The 16623-nt window shown below is 47.3% G+C and overlaps 1 protein-coding gene and 1 pseudogene across 1 annotated transcript; both read right to left on the reverse strand.

Annotated features, from left to right (window-relative positions):
• Window positions 1–720: 720 nt before the first annotated feature.
• LOC146693408 (lysophosphatidic acid receptor 6-like) lies at window positions 721–2725 on the reverse strand. The gene has a single exon (XM_085478781.1). The coding sequence runs from the start codon at window positions 1680–1682 to the stop codon at window positions 834–836; it is 849 nt and encodes a 282-aa protein (XP_085334907.1). The 5' UTR covers window positions 1683–2725; the 3' UTR covers window positions 721–833.
• Window positions 2726–2889: 164 nt separating this feature from the next.
• LOC146693409 (lysophosphatidic acid receptor 6-like) lies at window positions 2890–4081 on the reverse strand (annotated as a pseudogene).
• Window positions 4082–16623: the final 12542 nt, after the last annotated feature.

Raw genomic sequence — 16623 nt, forward strand, 5'->3', positions numbered from 1 at the left:
ACAGTCTGTTTGACCTGCTCCCCTCAGGCAGGAGGCTCCGGTCCATTCGCACCAGAACCTCTCGCCACAAGAACAGTTTCTTCCCCTCTGCTGTTGGACACATGAACAATAACCACATGACTGTCCCCGCCACTAACACATGACCCTACGCTGTGTCACTGCATCATTTCATGTTTGGCACTGATCACCACCTGCACTCATGTATATATCTTTCTACGTAGCACTCATAATTCTTATTCTCATGTATATATCTCATGTATATCTCATGCACATATCTTTCTTTCTACATAGCACTTTAATTCTTATTGTCTGCACTGAAGCACCGCAGCAATTTCCTAATGTTGTAAACCTCAACATCTGGCAATAAACCCATTCTGATTCTGATTCTGATTCTGATTCTAACAGTCATATTACTTACGTAAAAGAATAAAACAATTTGTTTTTCACATGGTTTAGAATTTTTTATTAATTAATATCTTCTTATACAAAAAAACTAACATAGTTTTATAAGATCAAACAAAGTTTAGAAATAATTGACACGAATGGTTATTAAGGAATAAAAAGCCAGGGATCAAATTTCATAGTAGAACTTGTAATAAACTGTTTAACAAGTAGTTCTTATCAATTTTTGTTCAATGCTGCAAGATGCTTTATATTTCTGGTTTCATATATATATATATATATATATATATATATATATATATATATATATATATATATATATATATATATATATATACACACACACACACACACACACAATCACTTTTTTTTGGAAAATTGGAAAACCTTAATGTGACTGGAATTATAAGTTGAAATAGCATGTCCTAAAGTTACTGCTCTCTTGGCGGATCCGCATCTTCTTTTTTCTTCCAGAAGCCATCAAAGGAAAAGTAATATAAGAATGGATCTAGACAACAGTTCACAGCACTAAGACATATCAATGGCTTTAATTCAGTAGGTTTAACTGTAACTACACCTACTGACAAAGGTAGGAAACAGATAGTAAACAAAACCAAGTTCATGACAAATATCAGCATTACGTTCATCTTGTTGCTGACCTTTGCAGAGTCACTGAGATGTCTGTGCAGTACCCAAGACACCATAACGGTGCACACAATGTTGACTGCTAGCATTGCGACTATTAACACAAGATATACATTTGCTATACCTTTAGTTAAACCTGGTTTCCTTTCAGGACTGAAATCAAAACACCAACTGTCGTTGGCACTTTTTGGAAAGTCCAAAGTCTCTGGAACATTCAATACCAGCACAAATAGCCAGACCACTGCTGCTCCTTTCCAGGCATTGGATGAAGTTCGAAGATTGCGTGACCTCAGAGGATAAACCACAGCCAGAAGTCTGTCCACGCTGATGAAAGTAATGAAGAAGGCGCTGGAGCATAGGTTGTTGCGAAAAAGCATTGTGATGAATTGGCACGCCTTATTGCTCAGAGGCCATCTGCGGGTGGCATGAAAGTAGATCCTCATGGGCAAAGAGATGATGACCAGCAGGTCTGATACTGCCAGGTTGACCATGAAGACAGCGTTGGGCGATTGGAGGCTGTGACGACAAAGAAGAATCCACAGTGCGACTGCGTTGAGAGGCAGACCTATCACCATAATGCAGCCAAAGACCCCAGCGTAAACCCTGTCCTCTGTAGTGACATTTGATGCATTCATGATGAAGTTTCTGCCTCCTTATTAACTGAATTGCAGCTGAGCAGCAAACCTTCCACTCTCTGATGATTATCTGTGTGACGTGAGGGTAGATTAGACTAGGGAGTGTGAAATATTGCAACAGGAAATCTGGTGGTGCAATTCGATCGTGGCCGCTGACGTTAATAGTTATAACATTTTTAAATGAAATATCGTGTTTGACAAATAACAAACATACTTTTTATACAATCTGACAACATTTAGAACCAATACTATTAACATCCGTGGCCTAGGCTAACTGTAAAAGCTGTATTTTTCCCAACTCCCAATGAAAAACAGGTAGCATTAAAACCAGTTGCAAATTTTTACAATGTTTTTTACTATTTTACAGCTATAAACTAGTTTTACCATGAAAAAGACAAACCAAACAGGCTGCAGGTCTATACCAACGCACAAAAGTGTTTCCCCAGTTACGGAGCCAGCTATTTCCTGTTTTTTCCAGTAGTTGTGTTATGAGCTCTCGATTTGGATTTTGCATAGAGACATGTAAACTTGAGACTTCCTGTTTTTCACAAATAAGCTTATTTCATAAAATGTTACAAATAATTAGCAAAAAGTGACTGAATTCTCATAAAACAGCCTAGATTCTTTTGCTATTTAAAGCTTTGATGATGCAGATTAACCTTTTTATGACTCTTAGAGCCTTGAGAAATTCAAGATTGTTCAAACGCTTTCAAAACCTCACATCGTCTGTAGTTTCTCTACTAGCAAAATGAGCCAGACGAGCGCAGATCCTTTTCAGGTACAGGACAAGGGTCTAAGATGGCATGGCGTCAAAGGAAAAACCAGAGCCATCAGATGTTCCAAGCTGATGACGGGGATGAAGTTTTCACTGAGAGGATGTTGTTAAAGAGCATTGTGATGAACAGTGTGTGAAGAGTTAAAAAGTTTCACTTACAATGTGGTTTGTTTTACGTGCTTGACAGTATCTTGTTCTGCGGTATGGACTTCCGGAGGTCTTTTTTAAACTCTCCAGCAGATAAAGACAGGTTGTTTCCTCAGTCGTCAAGTGTACAAAATGTACAATAAATCAGCTACAGTCCTGAAGCTTTATATTTAAAGAATAATTTTATGAAACTGTGAAGCTAACAAGTCTTTTCTCTATGTATCCCACTGCCTAAGCTTCACAAGTACATTTAACTGACAATTATTGTTGAGTTACTGGTGAAAATGTTGTTCGATTTTATTTATATAGCACCAATTCACAACGACAGTCACCCAAAGGTGCTTTATATTATAAAATAATATTAGAATGAAACCCCCAAAATTGCATGACTCTGATCAAACCTGTGGTAACAGTGGGTAGAAAAAAAGTCCCTTTCTAACAGGAAGAAACCTCCTACAAACCCAGGGTCAGGGAGGGCAGCCATCTGCCACAAATCATTTTGGGGTGAGTGGAAAGACAAGAAAGCAGAGAGAGGCAAGTCAAAAGACACACAATAGTACAATAAGCTCAGTTTCAGAACTTAGGAATTGGGATATTATGCTTGAACTAAATGAGCATTTTGTGCAATAACAAGTTAGTTCACCAAAAAAAAAAAAGAAAAAAATTCATGTCTAGCATCTACATTTCTCCTCCCTTCGTTGCATCTTCCATTTTCTTCCAAAAGGAGTCAAAAGAAAAGTAATACAGCAGAGGATCATGGAACATGGCAAACAAAACCAAGTTCATGACAAAGACCAGCATAAGGTGTCTGTGCAGAGTCCAAGACACCATAACGGTGCAAACAATGTTGACTGTTAGCATTGTGACCAGTAACACAATCTGAAGGTAAATAATTGCTAATCGAGTTTTACTCAATAAAAGCTCGTAAGAGCCATAAGATTTAAAACAGGTAGGTTGAGTGTGGTTCTGCAAATGTTCTAGAAAGTCCAAACTCTCTGGGATATTCACCACCAGCATAAAACTCCAGACGGATGCTGCTCCTTTCCAGGCATTGGACGAGGTTCTTAAATGGCGTGACCTCAGAGGATAAACCACAGCCAGAGCATCGTAATAATGAGGTACGCCATATTGCTCAGAGGCCAGGTGCCTGTGGCATGAAAGTAGATCCTCATGGGTAAAGAGATGATGAGTAGCAGGTCTGAGAATGCCAGGTTGACCACAAAGACAACGTTTGGTGATTTGAGGTTGTGGCGGCAAAGAAGAATCCACAGTGCGACTGCATTGAGAGGTAGACCTATCACCATAATGCAGCCAAAGACCCAAGCATAAACCTGTTCACCTTCTGTGGTGCTGTTTGATGTGTTCATGATGAGAAAAGACGTTCTTTTTGGTCCTTTATGAAGTATTGCAGCCAAGCAGTGAACATGTCCTTATGTGCTCTTCATCTGTGCTACGTGAGGAGAGCTAGCATGGAACAGGAAACTCTGGTTGTGGTTGCTGACGTAAATTAAGTTTGCTGTTTTCAAATGCAACACATGACACACCAGCTGATATTAACAACTCTACTGATTAGGATATGAATTATGGCAAGATGAAAGTAAGAGATGATAATGACCAACAGCAGGTCTGAAATAATCAGATTGCCCCAGCACAGGGTTCGGCAACCTGCGGCTCCGGAGTCGCATGCGGCTCTTTAGTCCTTATACTGTGGCTCCGTGTGGTTTGGGAAAATAAATTAGATGTATTTAGCTGAAGTGCAGCTATTCTCCACCGTGAACTATGTTAAAAACAAACACCGCTCACGCCTCACAGATGACAACTTACAGTCCTGCGTAAAGATGAAAGTGAATTCGTACAGCCCCGATTTACAGACGCTGTGTGCAGAGGTTCGGGAGCAGAAGTCCCATTGTAAACATACTACGGCAGACCCGATGATGTTTGCATGTACAGTGGGGCAAAAAAGTATTTAGTCAGCCACCGATTGTGCAAGTTCCCCCACTTAAAATGATGACAGAGGTCAGTAATTTGCACCAGAGGTACACTTCAACTGTGAGAGACAGAATGTGAAAAAAAAATCCATGAATTCACATGGTAGGATTTGTAAAGAATTTATTCGTAAATTAGGGTGGAAAATAAGTATTTGGTCACCTCAAACAAGGAAAATCTCTGGCTCTCACAGACCTGTAACGTCTTCTGTAAGAAGCTTTTCTGTCCCCCACTCGTTACCTGTATGGATGGCACCTGTTTGAACTCATCATCTGTATAAAAGACACCTGTCCACAGCCTCAAACAGTCAGACTCCAAACTCCGCCATGGCCAAGACCAAAGAGCTTTCGAAGGACACCAGGAAAAGTATTGTAGACCTGCACCAGACTGGGAAGAGTGAATCTACAATAGGCAAGCAGCTTGGTGTGAAAAAATCAACTGTGGGAGCAATCATCAGAAAATGGAAGACATACAAGACCACTGATAATCTCCCTCCATCTGGGGCTCCACGCAAGATCTCATCCCGTGGGGTCAAAATGATCATGAGAACGGTGAGCAAAGATCCCAGAACCACACGGGGGGACCTGGTGAATGACCTGCAGAGAGCTGGGACCAAAGTAACAAAGGTCACCATCAGTAACACACTACAACGGCAGGGAATCAAATCCCGCAGTGGCAGACGTGTTCCGCTGCTGAAGCCAGTGCATGTCCAGGCCCGTCTGAAGTTTGCCAGAGAGCACATGGATGATACAGCAGAGGATTGGGAGAATGTCATGTGGTCAGATGAAACCAAAGTAGAACTTTTTGGTATAAACTCAACTCGTCGTGTTTGGAGGAAGAAGAATACTGAGTTGCATCCCAAGAACACCATACCTACTGTGAAGCATGGGGGTGGAAACATCATGCTATGGGGCTGTTTTTCTGCCAAGGGGACAGGACGACTGATCCGTGTTAAGGACATAATGAATGGGGCCATGTATCGTGAGATTTTGAGCCAAAACCTCCTTCCATCAGTGAGAACTTTGAAGATGAAACGAGGCTGGGTCTTCCAACATGATAATGATCCAAAACACACCGCCCGGGCAACAAAGGAGTGGCTCCGTAAGAAGCATTTGAAAGTCCTGGAGTGGCCTAGCCAGTCTCCAGACCTCAACCCCATAGAAAATCTGTGGCGGGAGTTGAAAGTCCGTGTTGCTCGGCGACAGCCCCAAAACATCACTGCTCTCGAGAAGATCTGCATGGAGGAATGGGCCAAAATACCAGCTACTGTGTGTGCAAACCTGGTAAAGACCCATAGTAAACGTTTGACCTCTGTTATTGCCAACAAAGGTTATGTTACAAAGTATTGAGTTATATTTTTGTTATTGACCAAATACTTATTTTCCACCCTGATTTACGAATAAATTCTTTACAAATCCTACCATGTGGATTCATGGATTTTTTTTTCACATTCTGTCTCTCACAGTTGAAGTGTACCTCTGGTGCAAATTACTGACCTCTGTCATCATTTTAAGTGGGGGAACTTGCACAATCGGTGGCTGACTAAATACTTTTTTGCCCCACTGTACATGCTTTTCAGCATCTCTTTACTGACCACTTTTCACACACGGTTGCTGTATGCATACAGCTGGTTTTGTGCCAAAAAGTGATTGTCTGCCAAAAACTGATTTCCGGTATTTGCCAAAAACTTATTGCTTGTATTTAAACTGTTATAAATAACTTTTGGTGTATAATATGTGAAACATATGTCAAATATATCCCTCATTAATAACATCACATCGTCTTGAGCAATAAACAACATTCCTGTAATAAGGTAGAAGCCGCAATCAGTTTTTGGCAGTGAGTTTTATGTATCCTTCATTTGTGCATCCATCCATCCATTCGCTTCCGCTTATCCTTTTCAGGGTCGCAGGGGTCGCTGGAGCCTATCCCAGCTGTCATAGGGCGAGAGGCGGGGTACATTAAAAATGTCTCTTTTAAGAGTAATCTGGCCAAGAGGACAGCTGAAATTGCAACAAATGCAAAAATAGTTCTGTAAATATATTTTAAGTTGACAAAAGGGAGCTGATTGATTATAATGTAAGTACAATAAGAGAGTCACAAAGATACTTGAGAAACAGGTAATTTTTAAATTTTATATATGACCCCTTTGTAATACCTGTTTACCAAAGTCTATCTAGTGTAACCAAGTGGTTGGCGGGGTTATGAAAGAAATAATAAAATGACAGTACCACCAGGGGGGAATTTTGCCACGGCCGCTGGTAGATCCTCAGTTCGACTCTGCGAGCCAGCCCACAGCTGGTGCAGGTTTTGATTGCCCGTAGCCCCACTCAGTCTCATGCAACTCTCCACAACTGGGAGAAAAAGGGGAGGCAGTACCAGTTTTGTAGCACCAGCCCGATATCCAGCTGAGGATCGCCATAGCCAGCCGCAAAAGCTGGAGTGAAACAATAGTCTAGAAGGGGCTTAGAGTGAGACCCAAAGCCCCCAGGGGCGAGGCGAGGCAAAGTAGCAGGAACAAAACTGGACAGCCAACAGAACGGAACACAAAGCAAAACAAGACAAGACAGCAGCTAGGCAGGCGTCTCGATTCTTCGCTTAAAATCAGGCAGTTGGTCCCTGAGAGGGTGCGGCAGCAATCAAACCCTACAAACAAAAGGGCAAAGATAACCTTAATCTTCCATCCATCCATCCATCGTCATCCGCTTTGTCCGGGGTCGGGTTGCGGGGGCAGCAGCCTAAGCAAAGAGGCCCAGACCTCCCTCTCCCCAGCCACCTCCTCCAGCTTGTCCGGGGGAATACCAAGGCGTTCCCAGGCCAGCCGAGAGATATAATCTCTCCAGCGTGTCCTGGGTCTGCCCCTGGGCCTCCTCCCGGTGGGACATGCCTGGAACACCTCACCCAGGAGGCGCCCAGGGGGCATCCTTGTCAGATGCCCGAACCACCTCAGCTGGCTCCTCCTTAATCTTCTGATTTACAAATACAAGCAGCTATAATATAAGCGGCTTACCCCAAGACTGGAGGCGCTGTACTGCACGGTGGACGCAACTCAAACGCGTCTCTCCACCATGGCTGGAGTAAAGAAAAGAGAAACAGCCGTGCTGTAGCGGGCCACACTATCTGATCGCCTCGGTAAATTAAACAATAGGCCAGCATTTACTGCTGTGTTGCGCCAGAAGCTCGGGAGGAATGAACCAACAAAAAAAACGGCTTCCCTTTATACAGACAGTCACCACCCTGTAATCAATATGCAGGTGGGTTCCTAATTATCCCAATCACATGATACAAGGAGCGAGTGTATCGGAAATAGAGGGAGAGAAGGTGAAGCGAGCAAGCAAAGAACCAGCGAGAGAGACGCACACAACCCATCCGGCCACATCTACCCCCCCTTTTTGCATTGGCGCCCTGACAATGACTCAAGGAAGCACTAACACCATGGCCTGAATATGGCAAGCTGAGCATTAGCGACTGGTCCGGATTCAGCAGGGCATGGCAAGTGATGGATGTTAGAGTGCTGATCAGCTGTGGAGCGTGCTGTTCTCCGCAATTGTGGCTACTCACCTCAGACTGTCTGACCGAGCCTGAGGAAGAATCTGGGGGAGCAGAGGTCGGGGGTACTACAGGTGTCACGGCCTGGGGGTTCAGCTGGTCGCTGATCAGCTGTCTCCCCCTCTTTTTCTCTAGTCCTCTCTCTCTCTCTCTTCTCCGCTTTCTCGCCAGGGCTGAACTCATTATGGGTTCACGCCCTTGGCCCACGCCCTCGGAGGAAGAAACACCTGTGCCTTATCAGTGTGGTATTTAAGAGGGGAAGCAACGGCTGTTCTTCGCTGGATCGTTGCGAGAATCGCGTCAGTGAAAGTCGAGCGCCCCAGCAAGTATTTTCCCATGCAGTGTATGTGTTCAGCATTTAACAAGCGTCTCTTTGTGTACAGATTCCCTGGACTGTTCCCCGGGTGTGCGAGTGGATTCGTGTCTGGATTGTGTGGAGTAAGACGAGCGTGTTCCCCTGGATTTTCCCCGGAGCCCTGCCCCCTTCACCTTTTGTACATAGCACTGCCTCGCACCCCCTTGTAAATAGCACTGCCTCATATCTGTGTATATACTCTCTCTTTGGACATTGTTCTACAATAAATTTCCTTGTGTGCATCATCCCCGGAGTCCAGCGCGTGAGTCCACCCCGTACGTCGTGACAGTAACGATCCCGCCACACCATGGACTCAGCGGACTCAGCCACCCAGCAGCCGGTCATCTCCACGGAGGCTATCTTGGACCGCCACGAACAAATGTTACTGCACATTAATCAGCAGCTGACAGCGCTAACTCAAGCCATCGCTCAACAGATACCGCTGGTAAGCCCGCCGACTACATCTCCGCCCGTTGTTCCACGGTTACCGGCTCACGAGCCCTCTGTGCCCGGGACCTCCGCTCCTCCACCGCCGGCCCATGCGGAGCCTCCAGAGCGGTCGCTGTCCGTACCGGAACCATTCTCTGGTGAGTTCCGCAAGACTGCGGGTTTTTTAACGCAAGTGACATTACAGTTCAACCAGCTACGGCGGACTTATGAGACCGATGCAGCTAAGATTGCTTTTTTTGTTCAGTTGCTACGTGGTCAAGCATTAATTGGGCGCAGGCTGTATTAAGAACGGATCCTGAAATAACCTATGCCGATTTTCTCGCTAAGTTTAAGAATGTCTTTGAGAGAGGCACCGGGGCCGAAGCGGCGGCTCACCAACTGCTTAATTTGAAGCAGGGAAGACGGAGCATGGCCGACTACTCGATTGAGTTTTGGACTCTGGCAGAGGAGACCGGGTGGGGGCAGTCGGCACTGATAAGTACTCTGTTGAATAACCTGTGTGACAAGCTAAAACGGGAGCTGGTTATGAGGGAATTACCTGTTACTCTTCCTGATGTTATGACCCTTTGTGTGAAGGTGGATGACAACATACGAGCGCGACACGGCACTAGAGACTACAATTCCCAGAAGCCTCTGGGACGAGAGGAGACGGCTTCCGGCGGAGGTACGGCGAGTGGAATGGGAGGATGGGACCGGAACTATGAAGACGAGGGTGAGCAACCCATGCAGATAGGGCGCTCCCGATTAACGCCGGAAGAGCGACAACGGCGTTGGAGGGCTGGTGAGTGCTTCTACTGCGGCCGTAAAGGTCATATGGCCGTTTCCTGTCCATACCAGCCAAAAGACCGCGCCCGCCAGTAGAGGGGAGAGTACGGGTGGGCGAGGTTTCCTGTTCACCATCTCCCCCTCGCTTGATGCTTGCGGCTAAGCTAATGGTTCGTTCGGTTTCTCATCCACTCCACGCACTAATCGATTCAGGCGCAGAGCAGAATTTCATTGACGAGTCCCTTGCTCGGGAATTAAAATTAAACACTGAACCGCTGCCTCACTCACTCCAAGTTACCGCCCTCAGTGGGCAGCGTCTCCCGGATATCACCCATATTACGGAGCCAATATCGTTAACCCTCTCTGGCAACCATTCCGAGATGTTGCAGCTGTTTGTGTTTAAGGCTCCTCTTACACCGCTGGTCTTAGGATTCCCCTGGTTACTTCTACACAACCCGGTCCTGGATTGGCGGAGGGAAAGCATTCTGGGGTGGGGAGAGGAATGTCACATGTCTTGTCTAAAAGCCGCAACTCCACCCGCGAACCCTCTGAGTAACCCCCCACCATCTGAGCCGCCCGATCTCTCGTCTGTACCCTCAGTCTATCACGATCTTGAGCAAGTTTTTTGTAAAGATAGAGCACGTTCTCTTCCCCCTCACCGGCCGTACGACTGCGGAATCGATCTCCTCCCAGGCGCCCCACTTCCTACCAGCCGCTTATACAGTCTCTCTCAGCCTGAACGGGATAGCATGGAGACGTACATTAACGAGTCACTCGCCGCAGGTCTGATCCGCCCATCATCCTCCCCTGTTGCGGCCGGGTTCTTTTTTGTTGCTAAGAAGGACAAGAGCCTACGGCCTTGTATTGATTATCGAGGTCTCAATAATATCACCATCAAGAACAAATACCCACTACCACTGCTAACTTCAGCCTATGACCTGCTCCAAGGGGCCACAGTTTTTACTAAGCTAGATCTGCGTAGCGCGTACCATCTGGTTTAGGATACGAGAGGGGGACGAATGGAAGACGGCTTTTAACACACACTTGGGCCATTTCGAATACCTCGTCATGCCGTTTGGTTTAACCAATGCCCCAGCCGTGTTCCAGGCCTTTGTCAACGACGTGCTTCGGGACTTTCTTAACCACTTTGTGTTCGTCTACCTTGACAACATACTCATCTTTTCACGCTCCGTCTCTGAACATGAACGCCACGTCCGGCTGGTTTTGCAACGTCTTCTCGAGAACCGTCTCTTTGTGAAGGGCGAGAAGTGTGAATTTCATGTGACCACTGTTTCATTTTTGGGCTACATCATTGAACAAGGTAACCTCAGGCCCGACCCGGCTAAGGTCCAGGCGGTCGTAGATTGGCCCGTCCCGACAGACCGTAAGCAACTCCAAAGTTTCCTGGGCTTTGCTAATTTCTACAGACGCTTCATCCGTGACTACAGTAGGCTGGCTCTCCCACTAACTCGTCTCATGTCTCCTAAGGTTCCCTTCTGCTGGGAGGAGTCAGCACGAAAGGCTTTCAATCTCCTGAAGGATCGGTTCACCTCCGCACCCATCCTGGTTCATCCTGACCTCGGCCTGCAGTTTGTTGTGGAGGTGCATGCCTCGGACACTGGGGTGGGGGCCATTCTATCCCAGGAACAGAAAGGCAAGCTCCATCCCTGTGCCTTCTACTCTCGCCGTCTCTCGTCTGCCGAACAAAATTATGACGTTGGGGACAGGGAACTGTTGGCTATTAAGCTCGCCCTAGAGGAATGGCGTCACTGGCTGGAGGGCGCTGCCCAGCCATTTGTAGTTTGGACAGACCACAAGAATTTGGAATATATCCGGTCAGCCAAACGGCTTAATGCTCGCCAAGCTAGGTGGGCCCTGTTTTTCACAAGGTTTCAGTTTACCATAACCTACAGGCCGGGTTCCCGCAACACCAAACCCGACGCTCTTTCTCGCCAGTACGCTGCCTCCAAGGAGACCGCTCGGGACTCTCCCATCATTCCCCCCTCGTGTGTCATTGGGGTCCTGACGTGGGAGGTTGAATCGGCCATTAGGGAGGCCCAACGAACAGAACCAGACCCAAGAACGGGTCCCCCTGGACTACTCTTTGTGCCCCCCGCTGTCCGGTCACAGGTGATACATTGGGCGCACACAGCAAAATTCGCCTGCCACCCGGGGACCCTCCGCACCGTTTCACTCCTTCGGCGCTTCGCTTGGTGGGCCTCCCTCATCAAGGATGTCCAGGAGTACGTAGCGGCCTGTTCAGTCTGTGCTCGGAACAATTGTGTCAATCAACCCCCCTCTGGTCTCCTTCAGCCCTTGCCTACGCCTAGCCGCCCCTGGTCCCACATAGCTGTCGATTTCGTCACAGGCTTGCCACGTTCGTCAGGTAACTCTGTCATTTTGACTATCGTTGACCGTTTTTCTAAAGCGGCTCATTTTGTCGCCCTCTCCAAGCTTCCCACGGCCCTGGAAACCGCCCGGCTCCTGACAAAGCAGGTCTTCCGTCTCCATGGCATTCCGGCGGACATAGTCTCGGACAGGGGTCCGCAATTCACGTCTCGCGTGTGGAAGGAGTTCTGTTCCTCCCTGGGGGCTCAGGTCAGTCTGTCTTCTGGCTTCCACCCGCAGACAAACGGCCAGGCAGAGCGGGCCAATCAGGAGCTTGAGGCTGCCCTCCGATGCGTGGCGTCCACCCATCAAACCACCTGGAGCGAGCAGCTCCCTTGGATTGAGTGCGCCCACAATAGCCTCACCTCCTCGGCCACCGGATTGTCCCCTTTTGAGGCGTCTCTGGGTTTCCAACCACCTCTGTTTCCGGCTGTTGAGGGTGAGCATTTCGTGCCTTCTGTCCAGCAGCACGTCCGGAGGTGTCGGCGCGCTTGGAGGGCCACACGGGCTGCCCTTCTCCGCACGGCTGAGCGGAACAAGCGCCTGGCAGACCGCCGTAGGACCCCGGCGCCTGTTTATGCGCCCAGACAGGAAGTTTGGCTGTCGACCCGATTCGTTCCGCTGTGGGCGGAGTCTAGGAAACTGTCCCCTACCTTTATCGGTCCCTTTGTGATTGACTCTCTGGTGAACCCGGTGTCGGTCCGCCTTAAGCTGCCCCGGACCATGCGGATCCATAATGTCTTTCATGTCTCTCAGGTGAAGCCCTGTCTTTCCAGCCCTCTGTGCCCTCCTTCCGGGCCCCCTCCACCCGCCCGGGTCGTTGATGGCCTTCCGGCCTTCTCCGTCTCGCGCATCATGGATGTCAGGCGCAGGGGGCGTGGTTTGCAGTACCTGGTGGATTGGGGGGGCTATGGCATTGAGGAGCGGTCTTGGGTCCCGCGTGCGGCCCTCCTGGACGGGGACATGGTGCGGGCGTTCCATGCCGCTCATCCTGGGAGGCCTGGGGGTCGCCGGGTGGCTCCCGTTGGGGGGGGGGGGGGGGGGGGGGGGGGGTACTGTCACGGCCTGGGGGTTCAGCTGGTCGCTGATCAGCTGTCTCCCCCTCTTTTTCTCTAGTCCTCTCTCTTTCTCTCTTCTCCGCTTTCTCGCCAGGGCTGAACTCATTATGGGTTCACGCCCTTGGCCCACGCCCTCGGAGGAAGAAACACCTGTGCCTTATCAGTGTGGTATTTAAGAGGGGAAGCAACGGCTGTTCTTCGCTGGATCGTTGCGAGAATCGCGTCAGTGAAAGTTGAGCGCCCCAGCAAGTATTTTCCCATGCAGTGTATGTGTACAGCATTTAACAAGCGTCTCTTTGTGTACAGATTCCCTGGACTGTTCCCCGGGTGTGCGAGTGGATTCGTGTCTGGATTGTGTGGAGTAAGACGAGCGTGTTCCCCTGGATTTTCCCCGGAGCCCTGCCCCCTTCACCTTTTGTACATAGCACTGCCTCGCACCCCCTTGTAAATAGCACTGCCTCATATCTGTGTATATACTCTCTCTTTGGACATTGTTCTACAATAAATTTCCTTGTGTGCATCATCCCCGGAGTCCAGCGCGTGAGTCCACCCCGTACGTCGTGACAACAGGCACATTGGAAATAAGCCTGGGCTCCACCGATGGGACTGTAGTGGTGTCGGGAAATGACACCATGGGTGCCGCAGGATGTGAGGGCACCTCAGGGATGAGGAGCCACAACTCATCGTCACTCAGATAGGTCCGCTCTAAATCTCCAGGCTCCCCCCAGACCCAGTAATGGCACTATTTGGTGTAGCTACAGTTAAAAACTTAAATAATAAACAAATTTGTGCTCTGAGTTTTATAACATTGCTTGCAAGACGCCTTATACTTCTAAATTGGAAAAATAAAGCCCCCCCAACTCATTCTGCTTTATTAAGAGACACAATGTATCATTTACAGTTGGAGAAAATTAAATTTTCATTAAGAGATAATGTTAAACAGTTTTACCTAATTTGGCAACCCTTTATAGATTACTTTAATAAGTAAAACTGGGAGGTATGGCCTCCTCCCATATCTGCCCCAAGAATATATATATGGGTCTACGCAGGTGTTGTTTTTTTTTTGTTGTTGTTTTTTTTTGGGGGGGGGGGGGGGGGGGGGTTCGTTTGTTTTGTTTCCCCCTCTCTCCCTCCTTTGAATATATTTATTTAGGATAATAAATGTGTATGTATAGACATAGATATGATTGTTTATACAATGGTAATTATATTTTATGTAAAAAGGATGGGGAGAGGAAGGAAGGGAAGGGGAAAAAGAGGGGAGGGGAAGGGAAAAGGGGAAAAAAGAAAAAAAAAAGAACTATGTCAATGTAAATGAGATATATACTTTGTTGCCTGATTTGAATAAAGAAAGGAAAAAAAATAAAAAAAATAAACATACAACTGGGACTTACCAGCAGCGGTGGAACAAAAGAAAGCCACACATAGCTGAAGTTCCGAACACTGAACAGCACTTCATGAGGAATTTGTACAGGTCAGGCAGGTCAGAACAGTCAGTATGAATGTAAACCTGGTTGATATGCACACTCATTTAAAAGATGTAACTATTAGCAATTACCAGATAGCTGCACTGTTGATCATCCTGGATGAGTAATATCACAATGAAGACGTCTTGATGCATTCTCAATCATCCAGGAAAGTAAATCTCCAAAAGTTGAATCTGTTCATCTGGACGTAGCGTTTTTGTGGGAGAAATGTTTCATCACTCATCCAAGTGACTTTTTCAGTCTCAGCTGACTACAGGTTTCCACAATCTTATAAACAGTACATTTGCATAATGACTGAAACCAGCCCACTGAAGGAACAATGGTTGGGAGGTCAGTTCCTTAATCTTAATTATGCAAATTCTCATGACCATTGATTAACAACCACTGACCAAAACCCACTGATCAAAGACCACTCATCAATGGCCATGAGTACCATTCACAGAGAGTTGGGGAATGGCTGCAACACCATGGATTTTGTTGAGAAGGTGAGAGATGTCATTATGGAGTCAGATGGTCTCGTACGACGTTACATCTCTCTTCACTTGCATCCCAGTCACGGAAGCGTTGGAGGTAGTCCATAAGATATTACAGGATGACACCAACCTCAGCAACAGGACCACTCTCAGCGTCGACCAAGTGTGTTTGCTTTTGAAACTGTGTCTTCATTCCACTTACTTCACATACAAGGGTCAATTCTACAGGCAGAAACATGGGTGTGCCATGGGCTCCCCAGTTTCACCCATCGTGGCCAATTTGTACATGGAAAAGAGGGCTTTGCCATCCTACCCTGGAACACCACCAAGCCATTGGTTCAGATATGTGAATGACACCTGGGTGAAAATCAAATCTCAGGACGTACTACATTTCACGGATCACATTAACTCGGTGGACTGACACATCAAATTCACCAGGGAGGATATGAAAAGTGTCAGGTTAGCCTTCTTAGACTGTGAGATTTCCATCAGTAATGGGGGACATCTAAAAGCGTAAACCTACACATACAGATCAGTATCTAAGGTTTGACTCTCATCATCCACTGGAGCACAAACTGGGTGTCATCAGGACGCTACAACACAGAGCGAACACCATCCCCACTGACACAGCGGCCAGGGAGGCAGAAGAACAGCACATCAAGAAGGCCCTGAGTAAATGTGGTTATCCCAGCTGGACGTTTGTCAAAGCTGGGTGCCAAGAAGGTGCCAAAAGAAAGCTCCAGCCGATCCAGGAGAGAAGGACAACCGCTGCCCAAGCGAAAACCTGTAGTGATCCCATATGTGTCAGGAGTATTGGAGCAGTTGAGACGCATTTTTTCTAAACACCGGGTCTCTGTGGCTTTTAAACTCCAAAACGCTGCGCCAAAAATTGGTCCACCCCAAGGATCGGGTCCCCCGACACAAACAGAGTAACATAGTGTACGCTGTTAAGTGCCAGGAGGATTGCCAGGATTTATACATCGGGGAAACCAAACAACCTCTGGCAAAGCGGATGGCACAACACAGAAGAGCTACCTCGTCCGTCCAGGACTCTGCAGTCTATTCACACCTACAGGCCAGTGAACACTCTTTCAATGATGAGGATGTACACATCCTGGACAGGGAGAAACGCTTGTTTGAGCGCGGAGTCAAGGAGGCCATTTACGTGAAAAGGGAAAGACCATCTCTGAATCGAGGAGGGGGCCTAAGGGTACATCTTTCGCCATCTTACAATGCTGTGATTGCAGCCATTCCCCAACTCCCTGTGAATGGTACTCATGGCCATTGATCAGTGGTCTTCGATCAGTTGGTTTTGGTCAGTTGTTGTTGATCAATGGTCATGAGAATTTGCATAATTAAGATTTAGGAACTGACCTCACAGCCCATTGTTCCTTCAGTGGGCTGGTTTCAGTCATTATGCAAATGTACTGTTTACAAGATTGGGGAAACCTGCAGTCAGCTGAGACTGAAAAAGTCACTTGGATGAGTGATGAAACATTTCTCCCACA

The sequence above is a fragment of the Copadichromis virginalis genome, linkage group LG14 (genome assembly GCF_057382275.1).
Source record: "Copadichromis virginalis isolate Kocher_CV1m ecotype Utaka linkage group LG14, C_Virginalis_male_GT1.1, whole genome shotgun sequence".
Taxonomy (NCBI): domain Eukaryota; kingdom Metazoa; phylum Chordata; class Actinopteri; order Cichliformes; family Cichlidae; genus Copadichromis; species Copadichromis virginalis.

Bases quoted from the DNA above. Each gene is read 5' to 3' on its own strand.
- LOC146693408 (XM_085478781.1), bottom strand. From the start codon at position 1,682: ATGAATGCATCAAATGTCACTACAGAGGACAGGGTTTACGCTGGGGTC.